Raw genomic sequence first — 25,437 nt, 5'->3', positions numbered from 1 at the left:
CGTGTGCCGAAAAGAGCCGATTTGCTGATTGGCTGCTGCCGCTGTCTTTCACAGCTGCAGCCAGTCGAGCAGAGGCACACCCAAATCCCCACCCCTTCCTCCCCGCCCCCTTACAGCTCAAATGGGAGGTGTCTACCAGGCTGCTGAGATCAGTTACTATGACGGTAATTGAAGGCCGCGGTGCGCCAACAGAATAATGCACGTCGATTGGGCAGCTCCAAGGGACAACCCACTACCGCTTGCCCGCCCACCACCCACTTCCCGCGCAGATTTCCAAACCGCGACCAGAGAGTCTGGCGCCAGCTGCCGGCGATGGATAGAGGGGCTCTGCCATAGACGTCCGACGTGTCCGGTACGGCCAGAGCGCCTTTCCTCGGTCCTCCCAGACATGGTGTCCGCTGACTCATGAGAAATGAAAGTGAGTTGCAGTCGTGGCTGGGGGCTGCAGTTTGGAGAACAGCCCGTAGGCGTGGCATTTCACTCCTTGTTGCAGTGGAATTTCATTTCCTTTTGATTTGGTTTGTAGTAGAAGTCATATTATTTCTTCCCGGGAATACATCTCTGACGGACATTTTGAGGTCATTTTCATAAATCCAAGATCCTAAAGATCTGTAGTCGAACAGAGAAAACTGGCTTGCACTCTGTCTTAAAGGCTGTCCCCACCTTTCGAGGGGCGAGGGAAGGATGATAAAATCATTTATTTTTATTTTTTAATTAATTAATTTATTTTGAGATGGAGTTTAGCTCTTGTTGCCTAGGCTGGAGTGCAGTGGCGCGATCTCGACTCACAGCAACCGCCGCCTCCCGGGTTCAAGCGATTCTCCCTGCCTCAGCCTCCCAAGTAACTGGGGTTACAGGCATGCGCCACCACACCCAGCTAATTCGTATTTTTAGTAGAGACCGGGTTTCTCCATTTGGTCAGGCTGGTCTCGAACTCCTGACCTCAGGTGATCCGCCCGCCTCGCCTTTCAAAGTGGTGGGATTACAGGCGAAAGCCACCGCGATCGGCCATTTATTTGTTATTTTTTGAGACGGAGTTTCGCTCTTGTTGTCCAGGCTGGAGTGCAATGGCGCGATCTCAGCTCACCGCAATCTCCACCTTCTGGGTTCAAGGAATTCTCCTGTCTCAGCCTCCCTAGTAGCTGGTATTACAGGCATGCGCTACCACGACCGGCTAATTTTGTATTTTTAGTAGAGACGGGGTTTCTCCATGTTGGTCAGGCTGGTCTAGAACTCCCAACCTCAGGTGATCCTCCCACCTGGGCTTCCCAATGTGCTGGGATTACAGGCGTGAGCCACCGCACCCGGCCCATTTTATTATCTCACAATAAGACATGAAGAAAATGGTAACTATAACACTTGCATAATTCATAAAGTCCTTTCTGTTGGTTATCTCAATTCTGTCCACAACAGTCAAATAAGCAGATTTTACAAACAAGGAGTTGAAGTCCTGCAAAGTAAAAGGACTTTCCTAGGATCCTACAGCTAATATAGAGACAAATTGAAACAAGTTATCTGATTGTGTATTTTGAGTTATTTCTACTCCCACAAAATGACTGTTTTCATTTCCCTAAAACATAGAGCATTATATTTTAAGTGGGAAGAGAGGGCTTACACAAGTTGATGTTCCCTTATTTAGAAGGCGACTTAGAAATACATTGATCTGCCCGCCGCGGTGGCTCACGCCTGTAATTCCAGCTCTTTGGGAGGCTAAGACGGGCGAATCACGAGGTCAGGGGATTGAGGCCATCCTGGCTAACATGGCGAAACCCTGTCTGTACTAAAAATACAAAAAAAAAAAAAAAATTGATCTGTGTGTAATCGAATGTGAATGAACAATGATGTTGACTTGATACTACATTTCTGAGTGGCCAGACTGCAACATCCTGGAGGACAGGGAACTAATTTTTAATCATTTTGTAACCATAGTTCCTAATTTGGTGGATACATAGTAACTATCAAATAAGTGAATAAATCTCTGGGAAGAAGCTGGTGGACTCTGTCTTGAGCCCATCCAATTTTCCCCCATCAATTACCCCTCTCTCCTTTTTCAATACTGGGTATCTTGCAGAGTTGCAATGGCGGCCACCTGGTCAGTGAAATAAGCGAATTGAAAAACCACTGACTTCATTAACATGTCTAAAAAGGTAGGCTGAAAAAACTGAAAATCTATTAGGCATCTCATTCCATAGTTCCCTGTTTGACAAGAAGATCAAGGTGTCTTCAAAGTCTGCCCTAAGGCCCAGATCTCCTACGTGGATGGAGACTTCTAGTTTCACAAATCCCCGATGTCGGTTTCTCTAAACTATTTTATTCTTTGAACATACTCTCCAGACAACATCTCTATCCTGAAAAGCCCTTGCTGCAATTTTGTTTCTCTTTCAAAACAATGACTCGAAAATTCCCAAGGAAATAGCAAGAGGGCGATTCCCTTCTTGAAGTATTTGAGAGAGCAGAAGCTTACTGAAGTTCATGACTTGGGTCACCAAAGGCCAGAGGTAGCAGAGCACGGTGCCACACTCCTCCCCATTTTTCGCTGAGCTAAGCAATTCTGTCTTCCCTAGAGGTACTGCAGCTGGGAGCTTTTAGGGCGTGCCTCACCACCCAACTTCTGGAACCCCAGACTTCTCAATTCCTGCATCCCCAAGAACTGCTCACTTTTTGTACAAAAACCTCAGGCACAGAGGAAAGGAATCTTGCGCAAGGTCGTTTTTCATTTACAAAACAAAAACCCAACAAAAACCAAACCGGTACCCACCCATTCGTCACTTCATTTTGCACCGTGAACAATAGGGGACTACAACTCCCAAAGAGGACTGCGCTCGTCCACTGGCTCAGAGGCCAATGGACGCCTGGTACATGACCGGCATCGACTAATCAGGGCCAGGCTCGATGAGGCTTTGTCTCCCGACCGCGCGCGGGGCCGATTCTCCCGCCTCCCAGCCCCGGCGCACGCGCGCCCCGCCCAGCCTGCCTTCCCTCCGCGCCCTCCCCTCTCCTTTCTCCCTCTCAGAACCTTCCTGCCGCCGCGTTCGCACCTCGCTGCTCCAGCGTCTGGGGCGCGTTCCAATCTTCCAGCCTGCGACCTGCAGAGAAAAAAAATTACTTATTTTCTTGCCCCATACATACCTTGAGGCGAGCAAAAAAAATAAATTTTAACCATGAGGGAAATCGTGCACATCCAGGCCGGTCAGTGTGGCAACCAGATCGGTGCCAAGGTAAGAATTTTACACCTCTTTTATTTCTTTTTAGAAGGAAAAATCCAGGTAAGTTATGAAAAAATGGTTGTGGGGCATTTGCACTCTCCATTCTTAATCAAGCTTTGCCCCTCCCAAGTTTGTTACATTTATATATATAATAAGTAGCATTTGCTTTTGGAAAACTGGGAATCATTTTTCTTGGCAGGCAGATTTTGGAGAAACTAGTAAAAGGGCTCTTCGGGTTTCGGGGGCGGGAAGACCAAGGACATATGTTACTTAAAAGGGCTTCTAACGGTCCAAGAACCGGGCAGGGAGAGAGATGCGGAAACAGTCGGAGACAAAGCGGGGCGAGGTTTTGCCCATGTGCATCCCGCCCAGCCCCCCCTGCGGGGTTCGTAGGGCCAAACGGGAGCGGGAAGGGGTGAGGCTGTCGGGCGGCTGCAGAGAGCTCCAGTGCAAAGGTCGGGGGGCGATGCGCCAGGGTGGGCTGCGCCGGGCGCTACCATTCACAAAAGATCAGGGACCCCAGCGCGCCCGCGACCCCGGAGGGCCAGTCCTGTAGTTGTTCCTGGGTGGAAGGAGAATAAGAACGGGATTAATTTTTCTTGCTTTCATGGCCCCTAAGCGAGACCTCTTTAGGGCGTGAACTGATACGTCGAGAAAATGGGGGTGTGTGGTTTTCTTTAACGAGTCCTTCAGGACTTAATGAGAGAGAAAGAATGCTTTAAATCAAGGGGGAGAAATCTAGCAAAGGAATAAAATTCCGAGGCCAAGGGTTTTTTTTTTTTTTTTGCGCGCGGTTACAGTGTAGCGGGGGAGGGGCGGGAGGAAGTGCGGGTGCTACGTTGTAGCAGAAGGGCGGGGCCCTGCGGGGCGGGGCCAGGGCGCCGCTGGCGCGCGGGGACAATGCGGCGTTGCCCGCCGGGAGGGGCGCGCTACCCCGGGCCCCGCCCCTCGCGCGGAATTCTTGCCCCTGGCCCCGCCCACGTGCGAAGTCTTTTGTCGGCGGCTCGACCTGCGCGTGCGCGGCAGTCACGTGGAGGGTGGGGGGTGGTCGACTGCGGCAGCAGCTCTTCTAGTGCCCCGAGCCTTTTGTGCGCCGCGCGGTGGGGCGGTGCCCAGCTCGGGGGAAGAACAGCGGCGCTTATCCAAGTATGGTCGACCTCCATCCGCCCACCGAGCACTTGGGACCCGCTGCACATAATCCCGAGCAGGGAAAGCTGTGGCTTTCCCGGGGGAGCGAGTGTCTAGGGGAAGGGTGTGGCAGGCACACGGGATGCCAGGCCCTAGAACAACGACCTGAGCGCGTGTGGGATTAAAATGGGAGATGTGGGGCTGAGGCGGGCTAATTGGGATCGCTCCCGCTCAGGGGTTTGAGACCATCCTGGGCAACAAAGCGAGACCCCTCCCCCCGGCCACATCTCTTCAAAAAAAAAACAAAAAAAAATTAACTGGGTGTGGTGGCGCGCGTCTGTGGTCCCAGCTATTCGAGAGGCTGAGATGGGAGGATCGGTTGAGCCTGGGAGTTTCAGGCTGTAGTGATCCGTGATTGCACCACTGCACTGCAGGCTGGGCAACAGAGGAAGACCCTGTCTTAAAAATTAAAAGAAGCTGGGCGCGGTGGCTCACGCCTGTAATCCCAGCACTTTAGGAGGCCGAGGTGGGCGGATCAAGAGATCTAGACCATCCTGGTCAACATGGTGAAACCCGTCTCTACTAAAAATACAAAAAATTAGCTGGGCGTGGTGGCGCGCGCCTGTAGTCCCAGCTACTCCGGAGGCTGAGGCAGGAGAATCGCTTGAACCCGGGAAGCAGAGGTTGCAGTGAGCCGAGATAGCGGCATTGCACTCCAGCCTAGCGACAGAGCGAGACTCCGTCTCAAAAAAAAAAAGAAAAAAGTTAAGAAAAAGATGAAATAAAATGGTAGTTGGGGACGTAGTTGACTGGGACTTGACTTGTTGTGGTCTCGTTGCTCCTGCCCGGCAGTTCTGGGAGGTGATCAGTGATGAACATGGCATCGACCCCACCGGCACCTACCACGGGGACAGCGACCTGCAGCTGGACCGCATCTCCGTGTACTACAATGAAGCCACAGGTAAAGGCAAGAGCCCGGGCAGCTCAGGTTCCCTTCCCTGTCTCCCACTTCTCTGGGGTCTCTTTCCATTCCTGGGCACGCCTTATCCCCTTTTGGTGAATCTATCATTTTCTCTCTTTTGTGAACCACCGTCGGGGCCAAAGACGTCTGCTGCCACCTGGTGGCAGGACCTGGAACAAGTCTTGGGTCCGTGCTGTCTTCCATTCCCAGTGTATCTATAAACCTTTCCCTCTGCCAGATCTCACAGCTCTTAACTTTATTCTTTGTAGGTGGCAAATATGTTCCTCGTGCCATCCTGGTGGATCTAGAACCTGGGACCATGGACTCTGTTCGCTCAGGTCCTTTTGGCCAGATCTTTAGACCAGACAACTTTGTATTTGGTAAGTTATACAGATGATATTAGCAGATGATATACTATCGTGTTCAACTTATTTGGGTGCAAGGACACAGCAAAAGTTAGGAGATGATTGTTGTACTGGAGTGCTAAGAACTGTATTCTGAAATCTTATGGAGGGTAGAGGTAGTGCCTACTGTTGCTGGTACATTATGGGGCAGTAGGGGGAGAATACATCACAGTGAAGGAGAAAGAAGATACATCCAAGGGAATTATTTCTAAAGTTGAAAGATGGAAACATCATGTATCTTCCATACCCTGTTAATTGAGCTTTTCTCCTGACTGCATTCCAGGTCAGTCTGGGGCAGGTAACAACTGGGCCAAAGGCCACTACACAGAGGGGGCCGAGCTGGTTGATTCTGTCCTGGATGTGGTACGGAAGGAGGCAGAGAGCTGTGACTGCCTGCAGGGCTTCCAGCTGACCCACTCACTGGGCGGAGGCACAGGCTCTGGAATGGGCACTCTCCTTATCAGCAAGATCCGAGAAGAGTACCCTGATCGCATCATGAACACCTTCAGCGTGGTTCCTTCACCCAAAGTATCTGACACCGTGGTCGAGCCCTACAATGCCACCCTCTCCGTCCATCAGTTGGTAGAGAACACTGATGAGACCTATTGCATTGACAACGAGGCCCTCTATGATATCTGCTTCCGTACTCTGAAGCTGACCACACCAACCTACGGGGATCTGAACCACCTCGTCTCAGCCACCATGAGCGGTGTCACCACCTGCCTCCGCTTCCCTGGCCAGCTCAATGCTGACCTCCGCAAATTGGCAGTCAACATGGTCCCCTTCCCACGCCTCCATTTCTTTATGCCTGGCTTTGCCCCTCTCACCAGCCGTGGAAGCCAGCAATATCGAGCTCTTACAGTGCCAGAACTCACCCAGCAGGTCTTCGATGCCAAGAACATGATGGCTGCTTGTGACCCCCGCCACGGCCGATACCTCACCGTGGCTGCTGTCTTCCGTGGTCGGATGTCCATGAAGGAGGTCGATGAGCAGATGCTTAACGTGCAGAACAAAAACAGCAGCTACTTTGTGGAATGGATCCCCAACAACGTCAAGACAGCTGTCTGTGACATCCCACCTCGTGGCCTCAAGATGGCAGTCACCTTCATCGGCAACAGCACGGCCATCCAGGAGCTCTTCAAGCGCATCTCGGAGCAGTTCACTGCCATGTTCCGCCGGAAGGCCTTCCTCCACTGGTACACAGGCGAGGGCATGGACGAGATGGAGTTCACTGAGGCTGAGAGCAACATGAATGACCTCGTCTCTGAGTATCAGCAGTACCAGGATGCCACCGCAGAAGAGGAGGAGGATTTCGGTGAGGAGGCCGAAGAGGAGGCCTAAGGCAGAGCCCCCATCACCTCAGGCTTCTCAGTTCCCTTAGCCGTCTTACTCAACTGCCCCTTTCCTCTCCCTCAGAATTTGTGTTTGCTGCCTCTATCTTGTTTTTTGTTTTTTCTTCCGGGGGGGGGGGTCTAGAACAGTGCCTAGCACATAGTAGGCACTCAATAAATACTTGTTTGTTGAATGTTTCCTCTCTCTTTCCACTCTGGGAAACCTAGGTTTCTGCCATTCTGGTGACCCTGTATTTCCTTCTGGTGCCCATTCCTTCCATCTGTCCAGTTAATATTTCCCTCTTAAAAATCTCCAAGACGCTGGGTCTCATCCAGATCCCATTTAGAACCAACCAGGTGCTGAAAACCCATGTAGATAATGGCCACCATCCTAAGCCCAAAGTAGAAAGTGGTAGAAGGTAGTGGGTAGAAGTCACTATATAAGGGAGGGGATGGGATTTTCCATTCTAAAAGTTTTGGAGAGGGAAATCCAGGCTATTAAAGTCACTAATTTCCAAGTATGTCCATTTACCATCTCAGCTTCAAGGGAGGTGTCAGCAGTATTATCTCCACTTTCAATCTCCCTCCAAGCTCTACTCTTTGGAGGGGTCTGACCCACTCTGTCAAGTGGAATCCTTCCCTTTCCAACTCTACCTCCCTCATTCAAACTCCTTTCCCCTGATCAGAGAAAGGGATCAAGGGGGCGGGGGCAGGGGCGGGGGGAAAGAGACCAGCCTTGGTCCCTAAGCCTCCAGAAACGTCCTCTGAATCCCCATCTTTTCTTATTCCCAAAAAAGAACAAGCATCCCTGACTGGAATGGTGTATACTGCCACATCAGTGTTTGAGTCAATCCCCAGAGGAGAGGGGAACCCTCCATCTTTTTTTGCAACATCTCATTTCTTCATTTTGCTGTTGCTTCCCCCCACACACACTTAGTTTTGTTCTTTCCTACATTTGAGATTTCTATTTTGTGTTGAACTTGCTTTTTTTCATATTGAAAAGATGACATCGCCCCAAGAGCCAAAAATAAATGGGAATTGAAAAAAGCTACGAGATGTGTGCTTATTTAGGGAAACACTGCTGATGGAGGCCTGGGGCCTGAGTTCAGGTGCACTGCTCTCCTTAAATTGACACCTCACAGTATTAAGTTCCTGTCCCATCTATGGGTTCTGCATCCATGGATTCAACCAACTGGATATTGGGAAAATAGTTGTACTGGACATATATAGACTTCTCATTCCCTAAACAATAATAGTGTAAACTATTTACATAATATTTGCATTAGATTAGGTATTACAAGTAATGTAGAGATGATTTAAAGTACACAGGTTATATGCAAATACTACATTTTATATGAGGGACTTGGGCGTCTGCTGATTTGATATTTCAGGGAGGTACTGGTAAGGACACTACTGAATAGACCCTCACATCATTATCTCTGGTACCCAAACTGTTCTCAGCACCAGTCAGTCTTTTTAATGGAGTCTCTGACGGCTCACTGCAGCCTTGATGTCCTGGGCTCAGGCAATCCTCATTCTCCCAAGCAGCGGGACTGTAGGCATGAGCCAGGTGAGCCAATGCACCAGGTCCACCAATGAGTCTTAACTGGGGAAGGCATAGGCTTAGATACAGGATCCAGGGCTGGAAAATGGAAGCTGAGAAGAATGACAAGTCATGCGTAACTGGTTTCCAGACCAGCATCCACATCCTCTGGAAACTTGCAGAAATAAATGGAAGTTTTTTGTCCCACCCAGATGTACTGAACCAGAAATGGTTGAACTGGCCTTGGCCACTCAGCCCAGGATTCCTTTGGGTTATGTGTACCCACGGCCGTTTCCTGTGATCCTATAGGCTTAGTCAACCTGTGACACCAAGATAACTAGTGAAGCCCTGGTATGGTGGCTCCCACCTGTAATCCCAGCACTTGGGGGCCGAGGCAGGAGAATGGCTTGAGCCCAGGAGTTCCGCACCAGCCTGGGCAACAGTGAACCATCTAACCAAAAAAAAAAAAAAAAAAAAAAAGCTGGGCATGGTGGCGCATGCGTGTAGTCCCAGCTACCGGGGTAGAGGGTGGTGGTTGTTGGCCAGGGTGGGGGTTGGGTGGGAGGGCGAGGCTGCAATGAGCCCTGACCGTACCCCTGCACCCCAGCCTGGGTGACAGCAAGACCTTGTCTTTTTTTTTTTGAGATGGAGTCTTGCCTTGTTGCCCAGAGGGGAGCGCATTGGCGCGATCTTGGCTCACTACAACTTCTGCCTCCGGGGTTCCAGGAATTCTCCTGCCTCAGCTGCCCAAGTAGCTGGGATTACAGGCACCTGCCATCACCCCAGGCTAATTTTTGTATTTTTAGTAGAGATGGGGTTTCACCACGTTGGCCAGGGCTGGTCAAACTCCTGACTTCAAGTGATCCACCCGTCTCAGCCTCCCAAAGTGCTGGGATTACAAGCATGAGCCACTGTGCCAGGCCCAAAGTGCTCGGATTACAAGCATGAGCCACCACGCCCGGCCCAAGACCTGTGTTAAAAAAAAAAAAGACAGTCGGGAATGCTACCTTACAGTCCCATTCTAAAACAATCTGTACCATCTGCTACCTCATACCTCATACTTTTAAGTTCTCAATGCAAGTCTCAAAGCTACCCTGAAAACAATAATTCCTTTTGCCATATTTTCAGGAATTCTGGGAACTAATACTATTCTCAACAGTCCTTCTATTTTAGCATGCTTTTCTGACTATAATACACTGTTGGGAAAAATTAACTCTAAAACTCTTGACAGTATATAAGTAACTTGCTTTTCTCCCATTCTAGAAAGCCTATTTTATGCAAAGGAGGAAGCTACATTCTAGCGTTCATTTTCTTTCTAATAGAGCCAGGATCTTGCTTTGTCACCCAGGCTGGAGTGCAGTGGTACGATCACGGCTCACTACAGCCTCAGACTCCTGAGCTCTAGTGATCCTCCCACCTCAGCCTCCCAAGTAGCTAGGACTACAGGCAAGAGTCACCACATCTGACTCTAGCATTCATTTTTTTTTTCTTTTCAAACAGTCTCACTCTGTTGCTTAGGTTAGAGTGCAGTGATGTGATCTTGGTTCACTGCAACCTCCACTTCCCAGGTTCAAGTGGTTCTGTCTCAGTCTCCCAAGTAGCTGGGACTACAGGCACGTGCCACCCTACCTGGCTAATTTTTGTATTTTTGGTAGAGACAAGGTTTCGCCATGTTGGCCAGGCTGGTCTCAAACTCCTGACCTCAGATGATCTGTCTGCCTTGGGCTCCCAAAGTCCTGGGATTACAGATGTGAGCCACCATGCCGGGCCAAGCATTCATTTCCAGTTGCTTCTGTTTTATTAATTGTTGAAAAGTATCAGTACTTACTTATAGCAATTTATTTGGGTAGCAAAGTTGAAAACCTCCAGCCCATCCTTCAGTCTTGGTCAGGAAAGTATTCTAGACAACAGGCTCCAACAGTCTGATTTAATTAGGAATTAAATAAGTTGAGATGGGGTGGAGTGGGATCATCAGAAGGCTGACATGGGACCGCTGGAGTTGGCAATCATAGCAGTGTGAGGTTGGCAAGGGGAGCAACCCCCTTCAAGACAAGGCACAAACTATTTGGCAAGGAGAGATGAGGGGTGGGACCTCACTGTCAATGGACATGCTCAGGGAGGCCAGTGGATTACATGCAACAGGAGGATCATTCAGGCAACTTCAGCTATGAGGCTGGGCATCTGTGAGGGCTGAAGGCTCAGGCTGTTCGCAAAGGCTTGTGATTCACCTGGCAAAAAGACAACAGCAGGTGACACTTGGGAACATTTGGGAGGTTGAGGCCCCTGCTCTCCTGGGCCCCCATTTAGATGAATGGGCTATAGGGAGAACACACACGGCCAGGAGTCTTCTTTCTGGTGCCTTACCTCATCCTGTTTCCCTAAGCAAAGACATCAGGATCCACATACAATAAATCACTCAAGAGAAGAGAAGGGGCAGAGCCTTGTTTGCACTCTCCTTAGCTATGAATATTCCACTGCAGGCCTCCAGGAGGCTCCAAGAAACCCAGTTTGAAGGTCATCGGTATGATCCAGGGCTTTTATTTACATATGCTTTTTTTTTTTTTGAGACGGAATCTCAGTCTGTTACCCAGGCTGGAGTGCAGTGGTGCAATCTTGGCTTACTGCAACCTCCGCCTCCTGAGTTCAAGTGATTCTCTTTCCTCAGCCTCCCGAGTAGCTGGGATTAACAGGTATGCGCCACCATACCCGGCTAATTTTTGTATTTTTGATAGAGATGGGGTTTCACCATATTGGCCAGGCTGATCTCAAACTTCTGACCTCAGCTGATCCATCCACCTATAATCCCAAGGTTATGGGATTATAAGCATGAGCCACAGCGCCCAGTCCAAATATGCATTTCTTTCTCTCTCTCTTTTTTTTTTGAGATGGAGTCTCGCTCTGTCACCCAGGCTGGAGTGCAGTGGCGCAATCTTGGCTCACTGCAAGCTCTGCCTCCCAGGTTCTCACCATTCTCCTGCCTCAGCCTCCCCAGCGGCTGGGACTATAGGCGCACAACGCCATGCCTGGCTAATTGTTTTGTATTTTTAGTACAGACAGGGTTTCACCATGTTAGCCAGGATGGTCTCCATCTCCTGACCTCATGATCCGCCTGCCTCAGCCTCCCAAAGTGCTGGGATTACAGGCGTGAGCCACCGTGCCTGGCTTCTTTTTTTCTTTTTTGAGATAGAGTCTTGCTCTGTCACCCAGGCTGGAGTGCAGTGGTGCAATCTCAGCTCACTGCAACCTCCGCCTCCTGGGTTCCAGCAATTCTCCTGCCTCAGCCTCCCGAGTAGCTGGGATTACAGGCAGACACCACCAAGCCTGGCAATTTTTTTTTTTGCATTTTTCGTAAAGATGGGGTTTCATTCGCCATGTTGGCCAGGCTGGTCTCGAACTCCTGACCTCAGGTGATCTGCCTGCCTCGGCCTCCCAAAGTGCTGGGATTACAGGCGTGAGCCACTGCACCTGGCACCATTTCTTTACCATACACATAATGCTTACTATACACCAGGCACTATTCTAAACACTGCAAATATTTGCTCGAGCCCCTCAACAATTCAACAGGGTAGTTTCTAATTATTAACCCAATTTTAAGGTGAGGAAACAGGTATAGAGAGGTTGATTACTTGTCCAAGATCACAGCTAGCAGGCATTGTAGCTAGGATTAACAAAACAGTGGTTCCAGAGCCTGTTTGCTGACCTTGACCATGATCTACAGGTGAATTAACTGGGGAACCAAGAAAAGCAGTGATATGCCCTGGAATTAATTAACTGTTAATAGACTGCAACTAGTTCCCTATACTAGTGGGGTGACCACAAGCACAGGTTGCAGAGACAGTTGACCTGGATTTCACTCCAGCTGCACCAGCAGAATGAGTAGGAACATGCTGGAAGTTCAGTTTCTTGACTTTGTAAAACCCTATATACCCTAAGGGTAGTTTAAAACAACTCATTTATGTAGAAGCTTAGCACCGTGTCTGGCACACAGAAAGTGATTAATAAACATCAATGACTCCCAGGCCTGGATGCTGGTTAAATGCTACGCCTGCTGCGTTATACAACACAGGAACCTAGCAATTCTGCTCCTCAGCTCCAACCTGAGACCTCACCTGGGAGATGCTGACGCCTGTGAGTCTTTCCACACTCTCTGGCAGGCGGGTTAGAATGTCCAGTACTTCCCCAGTCACTTTGGCTGCCCCCATGGTCCCACTGCCGCTGGACACCAGTGTGATCTTATTGGCCGAAGTCAAGGGACCACTGATCTCCTCTGCCACCTGGCAGGAGAGAGATGCCCACTCAGTGCCCATGATCTGACCACACTCTTCATAAAACAACTTACCCTGGGTTTTAAGGTCCTCGTTCCATTGGTCATCCTTCCTTACTTTGGCCACTAATAATTCCCACCCCTAATTTAGGGTCCCCCTAGCCTGGTTCCCCCTAAGCCCCTCATTTCACCCCACCCCTTAGTCCCTGGTTCTATTTCCTCCTTTCTTGGTGCCCACACAACCTCCAGACCTGGGGCAGCTTCTCTAGCAGCATGTCCAGCTGAGCAGCCTCTTGGTACAGCTGGAAGGCTTCTGCCTTCTTGGCCATCTGCTCAGCCTCGGCTCGGGCTCGGGCCCCTATGGCAAAGGCCTCAGCTTCCCCACGCATCTGAGGGTTAAGGATGCTTGTGAGATTGACGGAAATCATTAAGAACAAGAAATCCCAGCTCAAGCAGCAACCCCCACCCTCTCCACAAGCCAGCAGGAGCTGCATCTTAACTCACCCGCACAGACTCAGCTTCTGCCTCCGCCTGCATAATTAGTTGGGACCTGTGGACAGAAGGAAAGTGGAGGGTGCAGCCCAGTGACTCAGTGTTGCAAAGGCAGAGGTTCCTGAAACCTAAAATCCATAGCAGTCCAGGTGGTGAAGGCTTCAGCCCTCCATCTTGGGGTGCCTAGGTGGCAAGTGGGCTAGGAAGGGTCAGGAAGGGGACATTTACTTCTCTGCCTCGGCTAGGCGCTCCAGCTTGTAGCGCTCAGCTTCTGCTGGCTTCCGCACTCGGGCCTCCAGCTCTTTCTCCCGCCGGGCGATCTCCTGCTCCTGCACTGCCACCTGCTGGGCCCGCTCCACCACCTGCACCTGCACCCGCTGCTCCTCAATCTGCTGCTTAGTCTTGGCCACCTGGGTAGGAGGGGCGCTCTGAGTCAGAAGTGAAGAGGAAGTGCTCCAGAACCAGAGCTCCAGAGTGGGACATAAAAATAGGAGCTGGTGGCTGGGCGCGGTGGCTCACGCCTGTAATCCTAACACTTTGGGAGGCCAAGGAAGGTGGATTGCCTGAGTTCAGGAGCTCAAGACCAGCCTGGTCAACATGGTGAAACCCTGTCTCTACTAAAATACAAAAAATTAGCCAGGTGTGGTGGCACACGCCTGTAGTCCCAGCTACCTGGGAGGCTGAGGCAGGAGAGTTGCTTGAACCTGCGAGGTGAAGGTTGCAGTGAGCCGGGATTACGCCACTGCACTTCACCCCGGGCAACAGAGTAAGACTCCATCTCCAGCCCGGCGCGGTGGCTCACACCTGTAATCCCAGCACTTTGGGAGGCCGAGGCGGGCAGATCACGAGGTCAGGAGATCGAGATCACAGTGAAACCCCGTCTCTACTAAAAATACAAAAAATAGCCGGGCGCGGTGGTGGGCGCCTGTAGTCCCAGCTACTCGGGAGGCTGAGCCAGGAGAATGGCGTGAACTCGGGAGGTGGAGCTTGCAGTGAGCCGAGATCGCGCCACTGCACTCCAGCCTGGGCGACAGAACTAGACTCCGTCTCAAAAAAAAAAAAAGACTCCATCCAAAAAAAAAAAAAAAATAGGAGCAGGTACATGAAGGTGGGTCCCCTCCTGCTTGGCCAGCCCAGTGGAGTCCAGTGTTCCTCTGATGAGCTCCTGTTTAATCTATTTTTCCCACCTGTGCCCCCTTCTAGAGTATAAATACCTGGAGGGCACTGAGCACATGGTGGCCTTCTGTTATCTCCAGTCTTGCTCAAATCCCCCCACTGTTGCTAGAATAACCTTAGTGCTAGCCTAGGCTACTGCAATAGCTGACTTATTTTTTGTGGGGGTGGGGACACGTGATCTTTTTTGTCTTTTGCATATGGTGCAGATTTAACAGAAAAAAAAAGTAAACCACGAGAAAGCTTCTTCCTACATTCTCCAAACCACGTGGGTCCCTTTCCCAGAAGTAGCCACCCAGACCAGCTTCTTGTGTATCCTTCCAGGGATACTCTGAACATCTACAAGAATGTGTGTATTCATAGAATTCCTCTTATTTAAGCAGATTTATTTATTTTCTTTTTTTTTTCTTTTAGGTAGAGTTTTGCTCTATTGCCCAGGCTGGAGTGCAGTGGCGTGATCTTGGCTCAGTGCAACCTCCACCTCCCAGGTTCAAGCTATTCTTTTGCCTCAGCCTCCCAAGCAGCTGGGACTACAGGCATATGCTACCACGTCTGGCTAATTTTTGTATTTTTTTTTTAGTAGAGGCAGGGTTTCACCATGTTGGCTAGGCTGATCTTGAACTCCTGATCTCAAATGATCCATCCACCTCAGTTTCTCAAAATGCTGGGATTTTGGGAGGCTGAGGTGGGAAGGATCCTTTGAGCCCAGGAATTTGAGAACAGCCTAGGCAACATGGTGAAATTCCATCTCTACAAAACATACAAAAATTAGCCAGGTGTGGTGGCATATGCTTGTAGACCCAGCTACTCGGGAAGCTGAGGTGGGAGTATCGCTTGAGCCTCGTAGTTGAAGCTATAGTGAGCTGAGATTGTACCGCTGCGCTCTATCTAGCCTGGTGGACAGAGTAAGACTCAGTCTCAAAGAGGAGGAGAGGAGAGAAGAGAGAAGAGAAGGAAAGAGAGGAAGAAAGACTAGTCAAGTGCAGTAGTGAGAAGTAGGTAAAGAGCAGAACAAGGAGTTCAATCTGTAACTCACTGAACAATCAATTGAGATAACTTACTACCTTTGGACCAGCCTCTGTCTTTATCTTAAAAAAAAAATCATTTTGGCTTTAGTGAGGTTTTAGGAGAGAGTAAAATTAGCTACATTCGTTTAATCCATCATCTCTGAAAAAGAGCCCAACTCATCTCTTACTTCCTTTTTTTTTTTTTTTTTTTTTGAGACGGAGTCTCGCTCTGCCACCCAGGCTGGAGTACAGTGGTGTTATCTCGGCTCACTGCAAGCTCCGTCTCCCGGATTTATGCCATTTTCTTGCCTCAGCCTCCCGAGTAGCTGGGACTACAGGCGCCCGCCACCACACCTGGCTAATTTTTTGTATTTTTAGTAGAGATGGGGTTTCACTGTGTTAGCCAGGATGGTCTCAATCTCCTGACCTCGTGATCTGCCCGCCTCGGCCTCCCAAAGTGCTGGGATTACAGGCGTGAGCCACCGCGCCTGGCCTTGCTTCCTCTCTTCATACAGTCCATTCTCCACAAGGCAACCAGACTGATCCCTATACAAATATAAATAAGACCATGGCACCTTTCTGCTTGAGGTTCTCCAATAGCTTTCCACTGTGCTTTCAATTCTCTTCTATGTCTCCATCATGACCACACAAACCCTTTGTGATCTGGCCGTCAGCCTTTCCTCCTCATTCACAGCACACCAGCCTCCTCAGATCAGAAACCTCCTTTCTGTCTCCACCTCATGGCCTTTGCACTTACTGGTCCTCCTGCCTAGCCACTAGCCCTATGTATCTATCTACCTTAGACAGAGTCTCGATCGATTTATCTATCTATCTTAGAAGGAGTCTCGCTTGTCACCCAGGCTGGAATGCAGTGGCGCGATCTCACTCCCACCTTCTGGGTTCAAGTGATTCTCATGCTTCAGCCTCCCGAGTGTCTGGAATTACAAGCTCACACCACCACACCCGGCTACTATTTTTTGTATTTTTGGTAGAGATAGGGTTTTACCATGTTGGCCAGGCTGGTCTCAAACTCCTGGCCTCAAGTGATCTTCCTGTGTTGGCCTCTCCAAGTATTGGGATTACAGGCATGAACCACCGCACCCAGCCACATATGACTACTTAAAAAGTACAGGCTAGAATGTTCTTGGCCCAGAACTCTACATTGTTCCTTCTTATCTACAGGTCTGATCTCAAACACCACTTCCTCATAGAAACTTTCTTTTTTTTTTTTTTTTTTTTGAGACGGAGTCTCGCTCTAAGCCCAGGCTGGAGTGCAGTGGCCGGATCTCAGTTCACTGCAAGCTCCGCCTCCCGGGTTTACGGCATTCTCCTGCCTCAGCCTCCCGAGTAGCTGGGACTACAGGCGCCCGCCACCTTGCCTGGCTAGTTTTTTTGTTTTAGTAGAGACGGGGTTTCACCGTGTTAGCCAGGATGGTCTCGATCTCCTGACCTCGTGATCCGCCCGTCTCGGCCTCCCAAAGTGCTGGGATTACAGGCTTGAGCCACCGCGCCTGGCCTTTAGAAACTTTCTCTGACCACCCGCTAACCTAATAACTCCCCTCCCACAGTTTTTCACATCACCCTGTTTATTTCCTTCACAGCACGTAAACAAGAATTATAGCCTGGGAAGGTCATTTACTTGCTTACTAGCTGTTTCCTGTGTCATAATGTAAGCTGCATAAGGGCAGGAATCTTTTCTGTCTCATTCATATTTACAGCCTCACCTCCAAAATGATGTCTGGCACACAGGAGGCACTTAACAGATATTTGTTGAATAAATCCTTTCCTGAACACCTAGCACAGTGCCTGGTGCATAAGAAGAAACTGATAAAAGTTGAAAAGAGCCCAACCAGCCCAATCCCTTAATCTGCAGACAAGTAAGGTCATGTTTAGAAGGTTAAGAACCTTATCCATAGCTTTACTGCAAGCTAGCAGTTTCCATTATGGTAATCCTTTTCAAACTCAAACTCCAATGTGCATACAAATCACCTAGGAATTCACCTCAAGATTTTGTTAAAATGCAGGTTCTGATTCAGTTGATGAGGGCCAGGGCCTGCAATTTTGTATTTCGAACAAGCTTCGCAATGATGCTGTAGCTGCTGCTAGGTAGAACACAGTTTGAGTTGCCAAGCTCTATGCCATGCTCAACCTGTCAAGTCACCCAGGAATTTAACATAATAACAAAAGATGTTTTGTACCTTCATAATGCTTTCAGCCTGTACCAACTCTTGGCAAAAACAAAATGCATAACATTGCTATCCTTTGGGTAAAGGTCTCAAAGTACAGTTGACTTTCATTATTCTTGGTAGTTCTGTTCTATGAAGTAGTCATGAATGCTGAATTAGTTAGTACCTAATTTGTTCCTAGAAGAAATACAGGGCTAGGTTTCTGTGAGCCTCTGGTCACAACATTTTCATCAACTGATCAATATAAAGCCTTGCTTTATATGTGTTTCTGTTTAAAGACACCTTATGTAAACTATATTATTGATTCATTAACACTGAACTCACAGCTAACAGCACTACAACTCCTGCATGAACGAAGCTTACCTAACACATGTATTTCTTCCATAAGGCACATCATAGCCTGCTTGCACTAAAGGACACCAGACAGCACTCCAGTACTGATGCTTGGGGGCCATTTTAAAGAGCGAAATCACCAAGAAAAAGCACAAAAACGCAAAAAACATGGCAGTAAATATACTGCGAAAATAACATGGCTTATGATATGAGAGCTGAAACAAGGCGGCAGAGCATCTCCTTGCTGAACCTCACCTGGGCACTGCACATCAGGTGGCTCAGCTATCTCACCACTCTGTGCGTGTCTGCAAATGATTCTGAAAGTGCAGCGACTTTACTGGTAACCTTTTGAGGTTACCAACACATTTTAGTGAATAGGCAAATTCTCAGATACAAATAATGAAGAATGAAGATCAACTATATCTCCTGGCAATATCAAGGGCTGCCCATATCTCACTTTGCAGGATTCAATGTCCAAGTCCATGTTTTCCTTCTTCATACCCTTTTTTGATTAACCAGGGCTGCTGTTAGCCCATAGCATGCCTCTGTGCAAATTAGAAATTCCTCTGTGTAGATGCAGACCCATGTCAGCACTGCTTGATTAGAGGGGCATGGGCCGGATCTGAGCTCGGATCCACTTTCTCAGTCAGATACCCTTGCACAGACACAGTCTGCTCCAAACATATGACCAGCTTTATTGATCATATCCCTTCTTGAATTTTTTTTTTTTTTTTTTTTGAGATGGAGTCTCACTCTGTCACCAGGCTGGAGTGCAATGGCATGGTCTTAGCTCACTGCAACCTCCGTCTCCTGGGTTCAAGCAATTCTCCGGCCTCAGCCTCCCAAGCAGCTGGGACTACAGGTACGTGCCACCACACCTGGCTAATTTTTGTATTTTTAGTAGAAACGGGGTTTCACTATGTTGGCCAGGTTGGTGTCGAACTCTTGACCTTGTGATCCACCTTCCTTGGCCTCCCAAAGTGCTGGGATTACAGGCATGAGCCACCGCTCCTGGTCTTTTTTTTCTTTTCTCGTTTTTGTTTTTTTTTTTTTTTTTTTTTGAGACAGGATCTCGGTGTCACCCAGGCTGGAGTGCAGTGGTGTGATCTCGACTCACTGCAACCTGCACATCCTGGCTCAAGCGATCCTCCTGCCTCAAGCAATCCTCCTGCCTCATCCCCCAAGTAGCTGTGACTACAGGCCCGAGCCGCCATGCCTGACTGATGTTTGTATTTTTTGTAGAGACAGGGTTTCACCATGTTGCCTAGGCTGGCCTTGAACTCCTGAGGTCAAGCAATCAGCCTGCCTTGGCCTCCCAAAGTGCTGGGATTACAGGCATGAGTCACCACACCCAGCTGGCCTTTTCTTTAAAGCTTTTCAGCTGTAACATCTGAGTCTTTTAAATCTCTCCTCATATAAGGGAGCTGGTCCACTGATGGAGAGCCAGAATAAGATCAGAGTTAGAATATGAGAAGTAGTGGTTCCTGAGACGGACAGCCTGAGAGGAATGGGGAAGGGGCAGAGAGCAGCCTGGCCATCTGCCCAGTGCAGTGGCTCTGACCTGAAGCTGATAGGCCAGGTCAGCCTGTGCTCGGCGGGTGTTGACCTCGATGTCATAGGCGGCCTTCTTCAGCTCGTAATCTCTCTGTGCCTTGGCCATCTCGATCTCACTCAGGTACTGAGCGGACACCTTTTCCTGCTTGGCTTTAGCTTCCTGTCCAAGCAGAGATCAGGTAGGAAATGTCAGGGCAGTGGAAGAAAGGCCACAGTGAGAGCCTGCTTCCCACCAAGGTTCTCTGTCTGCCTCAAGTATTTTTCCTGCTAACCCAGCACCCCTGCTTCTTCTCAGTTGTGCCACTTCTATCCCCTTTCCCACTAAGCAACCCCCATCTCTCTCACCCGGATCCCAGCATCTCTCTTGGCCTCTGCTTCTCCAATCCGTGCATCTTTTTGGACTTGAGCTGTTCGAGCCTTTCCCAAAGAGTGCAAATAGTCCTGTGGGAGAGATGTAGAAATTAGTCCCTTGGACGGCTTAAGAGATGGGAGCAAGGAAGTGGGGAAGGATCAATTGCCCAGTTTTACCTGGTCATCGTGAATGTCCTTCAGAGTGTAGCTAACCACACTGATGCCCATGTTGACCAGGTCTGAGGAGGCCACTTTGAAAACCTGCTCTGAGAATTTCTGCCTGTCCTTATAGATCTCCTGTGATAACAGGATGGTGGGGAGAGGGGATGTAAGATTTCTTTTTTTTTTGGCTCACTGCAACCTCTACCTCCTAGGTTCAAGCGATTCTCCTGCCTCAGCCTCCCAAGTAGCTGGGATTACAGGCACCCACCACCATGCCCAGCTAATTTTTGTATTTTTAGTAGAGATGGGGTTTCACCAGGTTGGCAGGGCTGGTCTTGAACTCCTGACCTCAAGTGATCCACCCGCCTTGGTGTCCCAAAGTGCTGGGATTACAGGCATGAAGCACCCTGCCCGGCCGGGATGTAAGCTCTTAGATCCACTGTCTCTCACAGACTAGTGTGGTCCTTGGGTCCCCCTCATTTTGGCATCATTCCAGATGGTTCCCTGCCCCCAGGCCAACCTCCACAGTCATGTGGGCCATTATGGCCCTCTGGTGGCCCTCTAACGTCTCCAGGGCAATGTGGGCAATCTCAGCCTCCGTCTTCCCCAGGAACATCTGACAGGCGGCCGCCAGCATCTCCTTGTTCTGCCCCTGGATTTTTACCTGTAGCCAGAGTAGGGGTAGGAAAGGTGTGGTGGGGGCCTCATGAAGTCAGAGAAGAAGCAGAGAGAAGGGAGAGCCCTCAAAGAAATGCTTCTTCCATTTCAGGGAAAGAAAGGAGGAGGCGGCAAGTGCCTTGAGGGTGCCTGGAAAAGATGAGACTAGCAGAGGAACTTCTCTGCAGGCAAGGATCGAGAAGGCTGTGGCCAGAAGATGTCTTAATGTCTGGGTGAGAGGGTGATGGGGAAGTAGACTTTGGGGAAAAGGCTCTGAAAGCCTCACCTGGGCAATGCCAGTGACTGAGATGGGGACCCCATGGCGAGTGTAAACCTTTTCACTCTTGACATTGAGGGTCAGTGTGTTGAGAGAGATCCTAGGGGAAAAAGAAGGGACAGACAGTAAGAAAAGGAGGAAAAAGAGAAAATGGGAGGTTCCCCTTCCCTGGTTCCCTTCTTGCCTACCTCTGGATCTGCTGGATGCAGGGCAGGACAAAGACTCGTCCTCCAGCCACCATGACTGGGGGGCTTCGGCAGAACCCTGCAAAGTGAGGTGCAGTGAGGAACTGTGGCAGAGCTTGAATGTGGAAGACTGAGGAACTGGCGGGGGCTAGGGACAGCAACCCACAGGAGAGAATCTGGGAGCTGGAGGGGAAGCAATCTGGGCCTTGGAATGGTGGGAATCAAACTGGGCAGTTCGTGGTCATCAAGGGGCAGAAGCCTGGGGCTGGGAAGCTGGTAGGGAGAGGGAGAAGGGGCAGAGGCCAGACTCACAGGGGTTCTGGGGTCACTGGCTGGGAAGGGTACAACAGTACTTACCGGAGACCACCATGGCCTCATTTGGGCCACAGGTGAAAAACATGGTTCAGGCTGGAGCTGGAGGAGAGGGAGGGAAAGCCATTGCGGATGGGGAAGGGGCGCTGTGGCGTCCACAGGGGCCCATCCTTTCCCTTTCCCGTCAGGCCCTCTCAGTCTGCATCCGCCACAGCCTGTCCCTTCCGCACCCATGGGTCCGCTAAAGCTTTTCCCTGCAAAATCCTGAAGATCCCCAGCGACCTCTTCCCCGCCTGCGTACGGTCCCTCCCTTCCCCTCGCCGCTCCCTTTGATAAAGGTCCCCTGCGCCCAGAGGCCTGAAGATCTTTCCCCTCCCTCCCTGCTTCTCGGCAGCCCCAGGCTCCATCTCCCCTCCCCCACTCACCTTCCTGGACACCGGCGGCGGCCCGGCTGGGGTCTAGGGAAGGGCGAGGGCGCGCAGGGACCTGCAAGCCGAGCAGGGGCCGGTAGCGGACCAGCCTTCCTGGGTCCGCTCCCGCGTTCCCCACCCGGCCGCACCCTGTTGCTGCTGCAGACGCGACCCCGCCCCCCGCAGCAAACTAAGCACCCCCACCTCGCCCCGCCTCGGCCCTGTGAGCTTGGCCCGCCCCTTTCCCGGCAGGCCCCGCTCGAGTCCGCAGCCCGCCCACCCGTTGGCTCCCGGGCCCAGCCGGGCTGCCTGGTTAGCCCAGGGGCGGCCACATCCCTGCCGCCCCAATCACCGCCCTTCTTGAGCCGGGCGACACAGCTCCACGCTCCGCCCCCGGGCGCGGGACTTGACCTCCGCGGCCCGGCACCCTGGCGTAAGGGTGATTGCCACATCTCGGATTCGCCGCGGGGCAACTACCTGGGAAAACCGCAGACTGGGCAATGAAAGACTGCATCGGGCAACCGGATGCTGGGTTCTGTTGACTCCAGGAAAAGGAGCTCCCGGGCCCAGGGAAGTGCGCGGGCTGGGGACTGGGCCACGGCGCCTCCCGCCGTTCCTTGCCATCTGAAGGCGGGGAGGAGTGGGGAGTCGGCGCTTGCAAAGATACACTCAAGACTGCAGACAGTAAATCAAGTTTATTTGTGTTCACAGAACATACTGGGCAATCTCGACAGTCGCCCCGTGACAGCCCACCAACCCCCAACCCTCTACCCCGCAGCCTCTCCCTAAAGGCGACTTCAAGAAGATCAAAGGATCTCACGGATCTCATTCCCAATGGTCCGCCGAAGTCTCACACAGTAGACAGACGGAGCTGAGATGCTGGAGGATGCAGTGTCACCTCCTAAACTTACGACCCACCACCAGGCTTCATCCCAGCCGGAACGTCCTCCCCCACCCGAGTCCTCCCCACTTCTCCTACTCTGCCGCAGTTCCAGGTGTCCTGCCTCCACCAGTCCCACAAAGCTCAATAAATACCAAGAGACCTGCATTTACAGCAGGGGGAACATCTCACACCCTTGCATAAGTTAAAATAAATATTACGTACACCCCTTCATCACCTAGGAGGACGTACATAAATACATATAAATATTAATTAGGAGCAATAAGAAATAAATTAACGACGTTCTAATTCCCACCGGGCTTAGCCCCAGCTTGGCTGTGCCTCGGTCTATGTGCGCCTCAGTCCCGCCTCAAGCACTGGGTGTCGTCTCCGCTGTAGTGTTCTGAGTTCAAGTTGCCTCGGAAGTCCCAGTTTGGGATACGCTCTCGCGCACCAGGTACGCCTGGTGTTTCTTTGTGGTTTTTCGGATTCTTTTTGGGGAGTGCGGGGAGTCAAAGTCAGAAGGCGGCTGGGTGTTGCTGGAGGAAAGTGCTGAGGTCCAAAGAGTAGTCCGAGGGCTCCGAAGTCAGATTAAAGGGCTCGAGGACCGGGGGCACAGGGGTGGGCGCCTGGGATGCGGTGCTGGGGGCGTCCTCCGGAGGCAGGGGCGCTGGCACACCCTCTTCAGCTATCAGGATCTGGCAGAAGACGATGGTGAGCAGCAGAAAGAGAAGCCTTTTGGCCGGGTTCGGTTCCTCGACTGGCAGCTGGCGCCGGACCTAAGGGGTGACAAAAAAGGAGACAGGTCATGTCGAGGCCTCTGGAGTCGAGTCATTCCCCAGTGACTCCAGGGCAGCACACCCCGCGAATGCCCACTTCGGCGATACTCACCACTCGAGGGTAGAGAACCCTGCGGCTGCGCTTTCGGTGCCCGCGAGAGGTGCTGGGGCGCCCGGCGGGGACGGCTGCGGGCTCCGGGAGAGGGTCGAAGGTGAAGATCTCAGGACCGGAGCCCCGCCGGGGTCCCGGGTTGGTGGAGGGGGCCGGGGTCGGGGCCTGCAGGATGGTCATGGTCGGGTGGCAGCTGCGAGAGTGACACATGGTGCCCTGAGCGGAGTGTAAGGCCAAGTGCAGGCCGGCTGCCGGCAGAGTTAATTTATGGGCTCCTGGAAATTGGGCGGGTCCTTCTAACTCCTCCTCCCGCAGCTGGGGAGCGGTTGGCAGCAGCGGTCTGGAAATTCCAACGATTAAACAAAGGGAGTGGGTGGAGACTTGGCGTGCGCAATCCTAGGCGCCCAACTGTACGTTGAGTGTGTGAGTCGCGAGTGGGGGTGGGTGAGATCCCGGGCTGTAGGCACATGTCGGGGCATGTGGCATCTGGAGAGGGGTTCGCGACAGCCTAGGAGATGGTTTAGCCACAGGATCCCTCACAGGCCCCAGCACTAGGGACCCAAGAGGGCTTTTTTTTTTTTTTTGGAGACGGGGTCGCGTTCTGTCGCCAGGCTGGAATGCAGAGGCGCGATCTCGGCTCACTGCAATTTCTGACTCCCTGGTTCAAGCGATTTTCCTGCCTCAGCCTCCCCAGTAGCTGGGAATACAGGCATGCACCACCATGCCCAGCTAATTTTTGTATTTTTAGTGGAGACGGGGTTTCACCATGTTGGCCCGGATGGTCTGGATCTCCTGACCTCGTAATCTGCCTCGCTCCCTCCGTCCTTCTTCTAGTAGTCTCAAGTTGCTATTGTTGCCATCTTTATGTCCATGAGTTCCCAATGTTTGGTTCCCACTTATAAGTGAGGATGTGTGGTATTTGGTTTGCCCGCCTCGGCCTCCCAAAGTGCTGGGATTACAGTCGTGAGCCGCCGCGCTCTGCCAATAGGGCTTTTTATTGGAGATCAGGCCGTCCTGCTACAACACTGACCCAGTTACATGTGCACATTCATGTACTTGTACGTATCTTTAGAAAATACACTCCCCAAGAAGGAAATCGTTACAGAAATAGTCAAGATTAAGAGAGAAATGAACACAGTAGCACACACAGACACAAACTTGCCTGCCTGAGCACATATGAAGACACACACTGCATACCCACAAAAAAGAATGAAATTATGTGCTTTGCAGCAACATGGATGCAGCTGGAGGCCATTATCCTAAGCGGATTAACTCAGGAACAGAAAATCAAATACCACACATTCTCACTTTAAGTGGGAAACATTGAGAACTCATGGACATAAAGATGGCAACAACAGCAACTTCAGACTACTAGAAGAAGGACGGAGGGAGCAAGGCAAAAGTTGAAAAATTATTGGGTACTATGCTCAGTACCTGGGTACTATGCTCAGTACCCCAAACCTCAGCATCATGCAGAATACTTAGGTAACAAACCTGCACATATACCCCAAAATCTCAAATAAAAGTTGGGGGAGAAAAAAGGACAGAAAGATTAAAAAAGTAATATACAATGGTGGGGCATGGTGGCTCTCGCCTGTAATCCTAGCATTTGGGGGGGCTGAGGTGGGAGGATCACTTGAGCTCAGGAGCCTGGGCAACATAGTGAGACCTTGTCACTATAAAATAATAACAACACACAATTAAATATTATTCAGCCATAAAAAAGAATG

The 25,437-nt window shown here is 50.8% G+C and overlaps 3 protein-coding genes across 27 annotated transcripts; 1 reads left to right on the top strand and 2 right to left on the bottom strand.

The window, feature by feature from the left end:
- Window positions 1-146: 146 nt before the first annotated feature.
- On the top strand, window positions 147-8,077 carry LOC112622444 (tubulin beta-7 chain). 20 transcript variants are annotated; one of them, XM_025382098.1, is made up of 5 exons: window positions 2,856-3,218; window positions 5,187-5,295; window positions 5,565-5,675; window positions 5,983-6,590; window positions 6,936-8,077. In XM_025382098.1, the coding sequence occupies exons 1-5, from the start codon at window positions 3,162-3,164 to the stop codon at window positions 7,038-7,040; spliced, it is 990 nt and encodes a 329-aa protein (XP_025237883.1). In that variant the 5' UTR covers window positions 2,856-3,161; the 3' UTR covers window positions 7,041-8,077. The 20 variants fall into 20 exon arrangements, with proteins under 20 accessions (XP_025237867.1, XP_025237883.1, XP_025237869.1 ...); XM_025382089.1 differs by having other exon boundaries at window positions 2,873-3,218; window positions 5,983-6,008; window positions 6,081-8,077; XM_025382103.1 differs by having other exon boundaries at window positions 2,873-3,218; window positions 5,983-6,074; window positions 6,681-8,077.
- Window positions 8,078-10,388: 2,311 nt separating this feature from the next.
- Window positions 10,389-22,330, bottom strand: LOC112622443 (flotillin-1). Of its 6 annotated transcripts, XM_025382080.1 has the most exons (13): window positions 21,952-22,330; window positions 21,572-21,628; window positions 21,218-21,293; window positions 21,039-21,129; window positions 20,616-20,759; window positions 20,111-20,230; window positions 19,928-20,023; window positions 19,590-19,742; window positions 13,558-13,739; window positions 13,342-13,387; window positions 13,089-13,226; window positions 12,683-12,847; window positions 10,389-10,801 (listed from the first exon to the last, which is right to left on the bottom strand). In XM_025382080.1, exons 2-13 carry the CDS (start codon window positions 21,612-21,614, stop codon window positions 10,772-10,774), a joined length of 1,284 nt encoding a protein of 427 aa, XP_025237865.1. In that variant the 5' UTR covers window positions 21,615-21,628; window positions 21,952-22,330; the 3' UTR covers window positions 10,389-10,771. The 6 variants fall into 6 exon arrangements, with proteins under 6 accessions (XP_025237865.1, XP_025237866.1, XP_025237862.1 ...); XM_025382081.1 differs by lacking the exon at window positions 20,616-20,759; XM_025382078.1 differs by lacking the exon at window positions 10,389-10,801 and having other exon boundaries at window positions 12,143-12,847.
- Window positions 22,331-22,612: 282 nt separating this feature from the next.
- On the bottom strand, window positions 22,613-23,941 carry LOC112622445 (radiation-inducible immediate-early gene IEX-1). The gene is made up of 2 exons (XM_025382104.1): window positions 23,708-23,941; window positions 22,613-23,595 (listed from the first exon to the last, which is right to left on the bottom strand). Exons 1-2 carry the CDS (start codon window positions 23,915-23,917, stop codon window positions 23,335-23,337), a joined length of 471 nt encoding a protein of 156 aa, XP_025237889.1. The 5' UTR covers window positions 23,918-23,941; the 3' UTR covers window positions 22,613-23,334.
- Between the last annotated feature and the right edge of the window lie 1,496 nt (window positions 23,942-25,437).

This window comes from Theropithecus gelada, chromosome 4 (genome assembly GCF_003255815.1).
Source record: "Theropithecus gelada isolate Dixy chromosome 4, Tgel_1.0, whole genome shotgun sequence".
NCBI classification, from domain to species: domain Eukaryota; kingdom Metazoa; phylum Chordata; class Mammalia; order Primates; family Cercopithecidae; genus Theropithecus; species Theropithecus gelada.
Note: the sequence above shows the minus strand (reverse complement) of the source record. Positions and strands in the feature narration are given on the sequence as shown.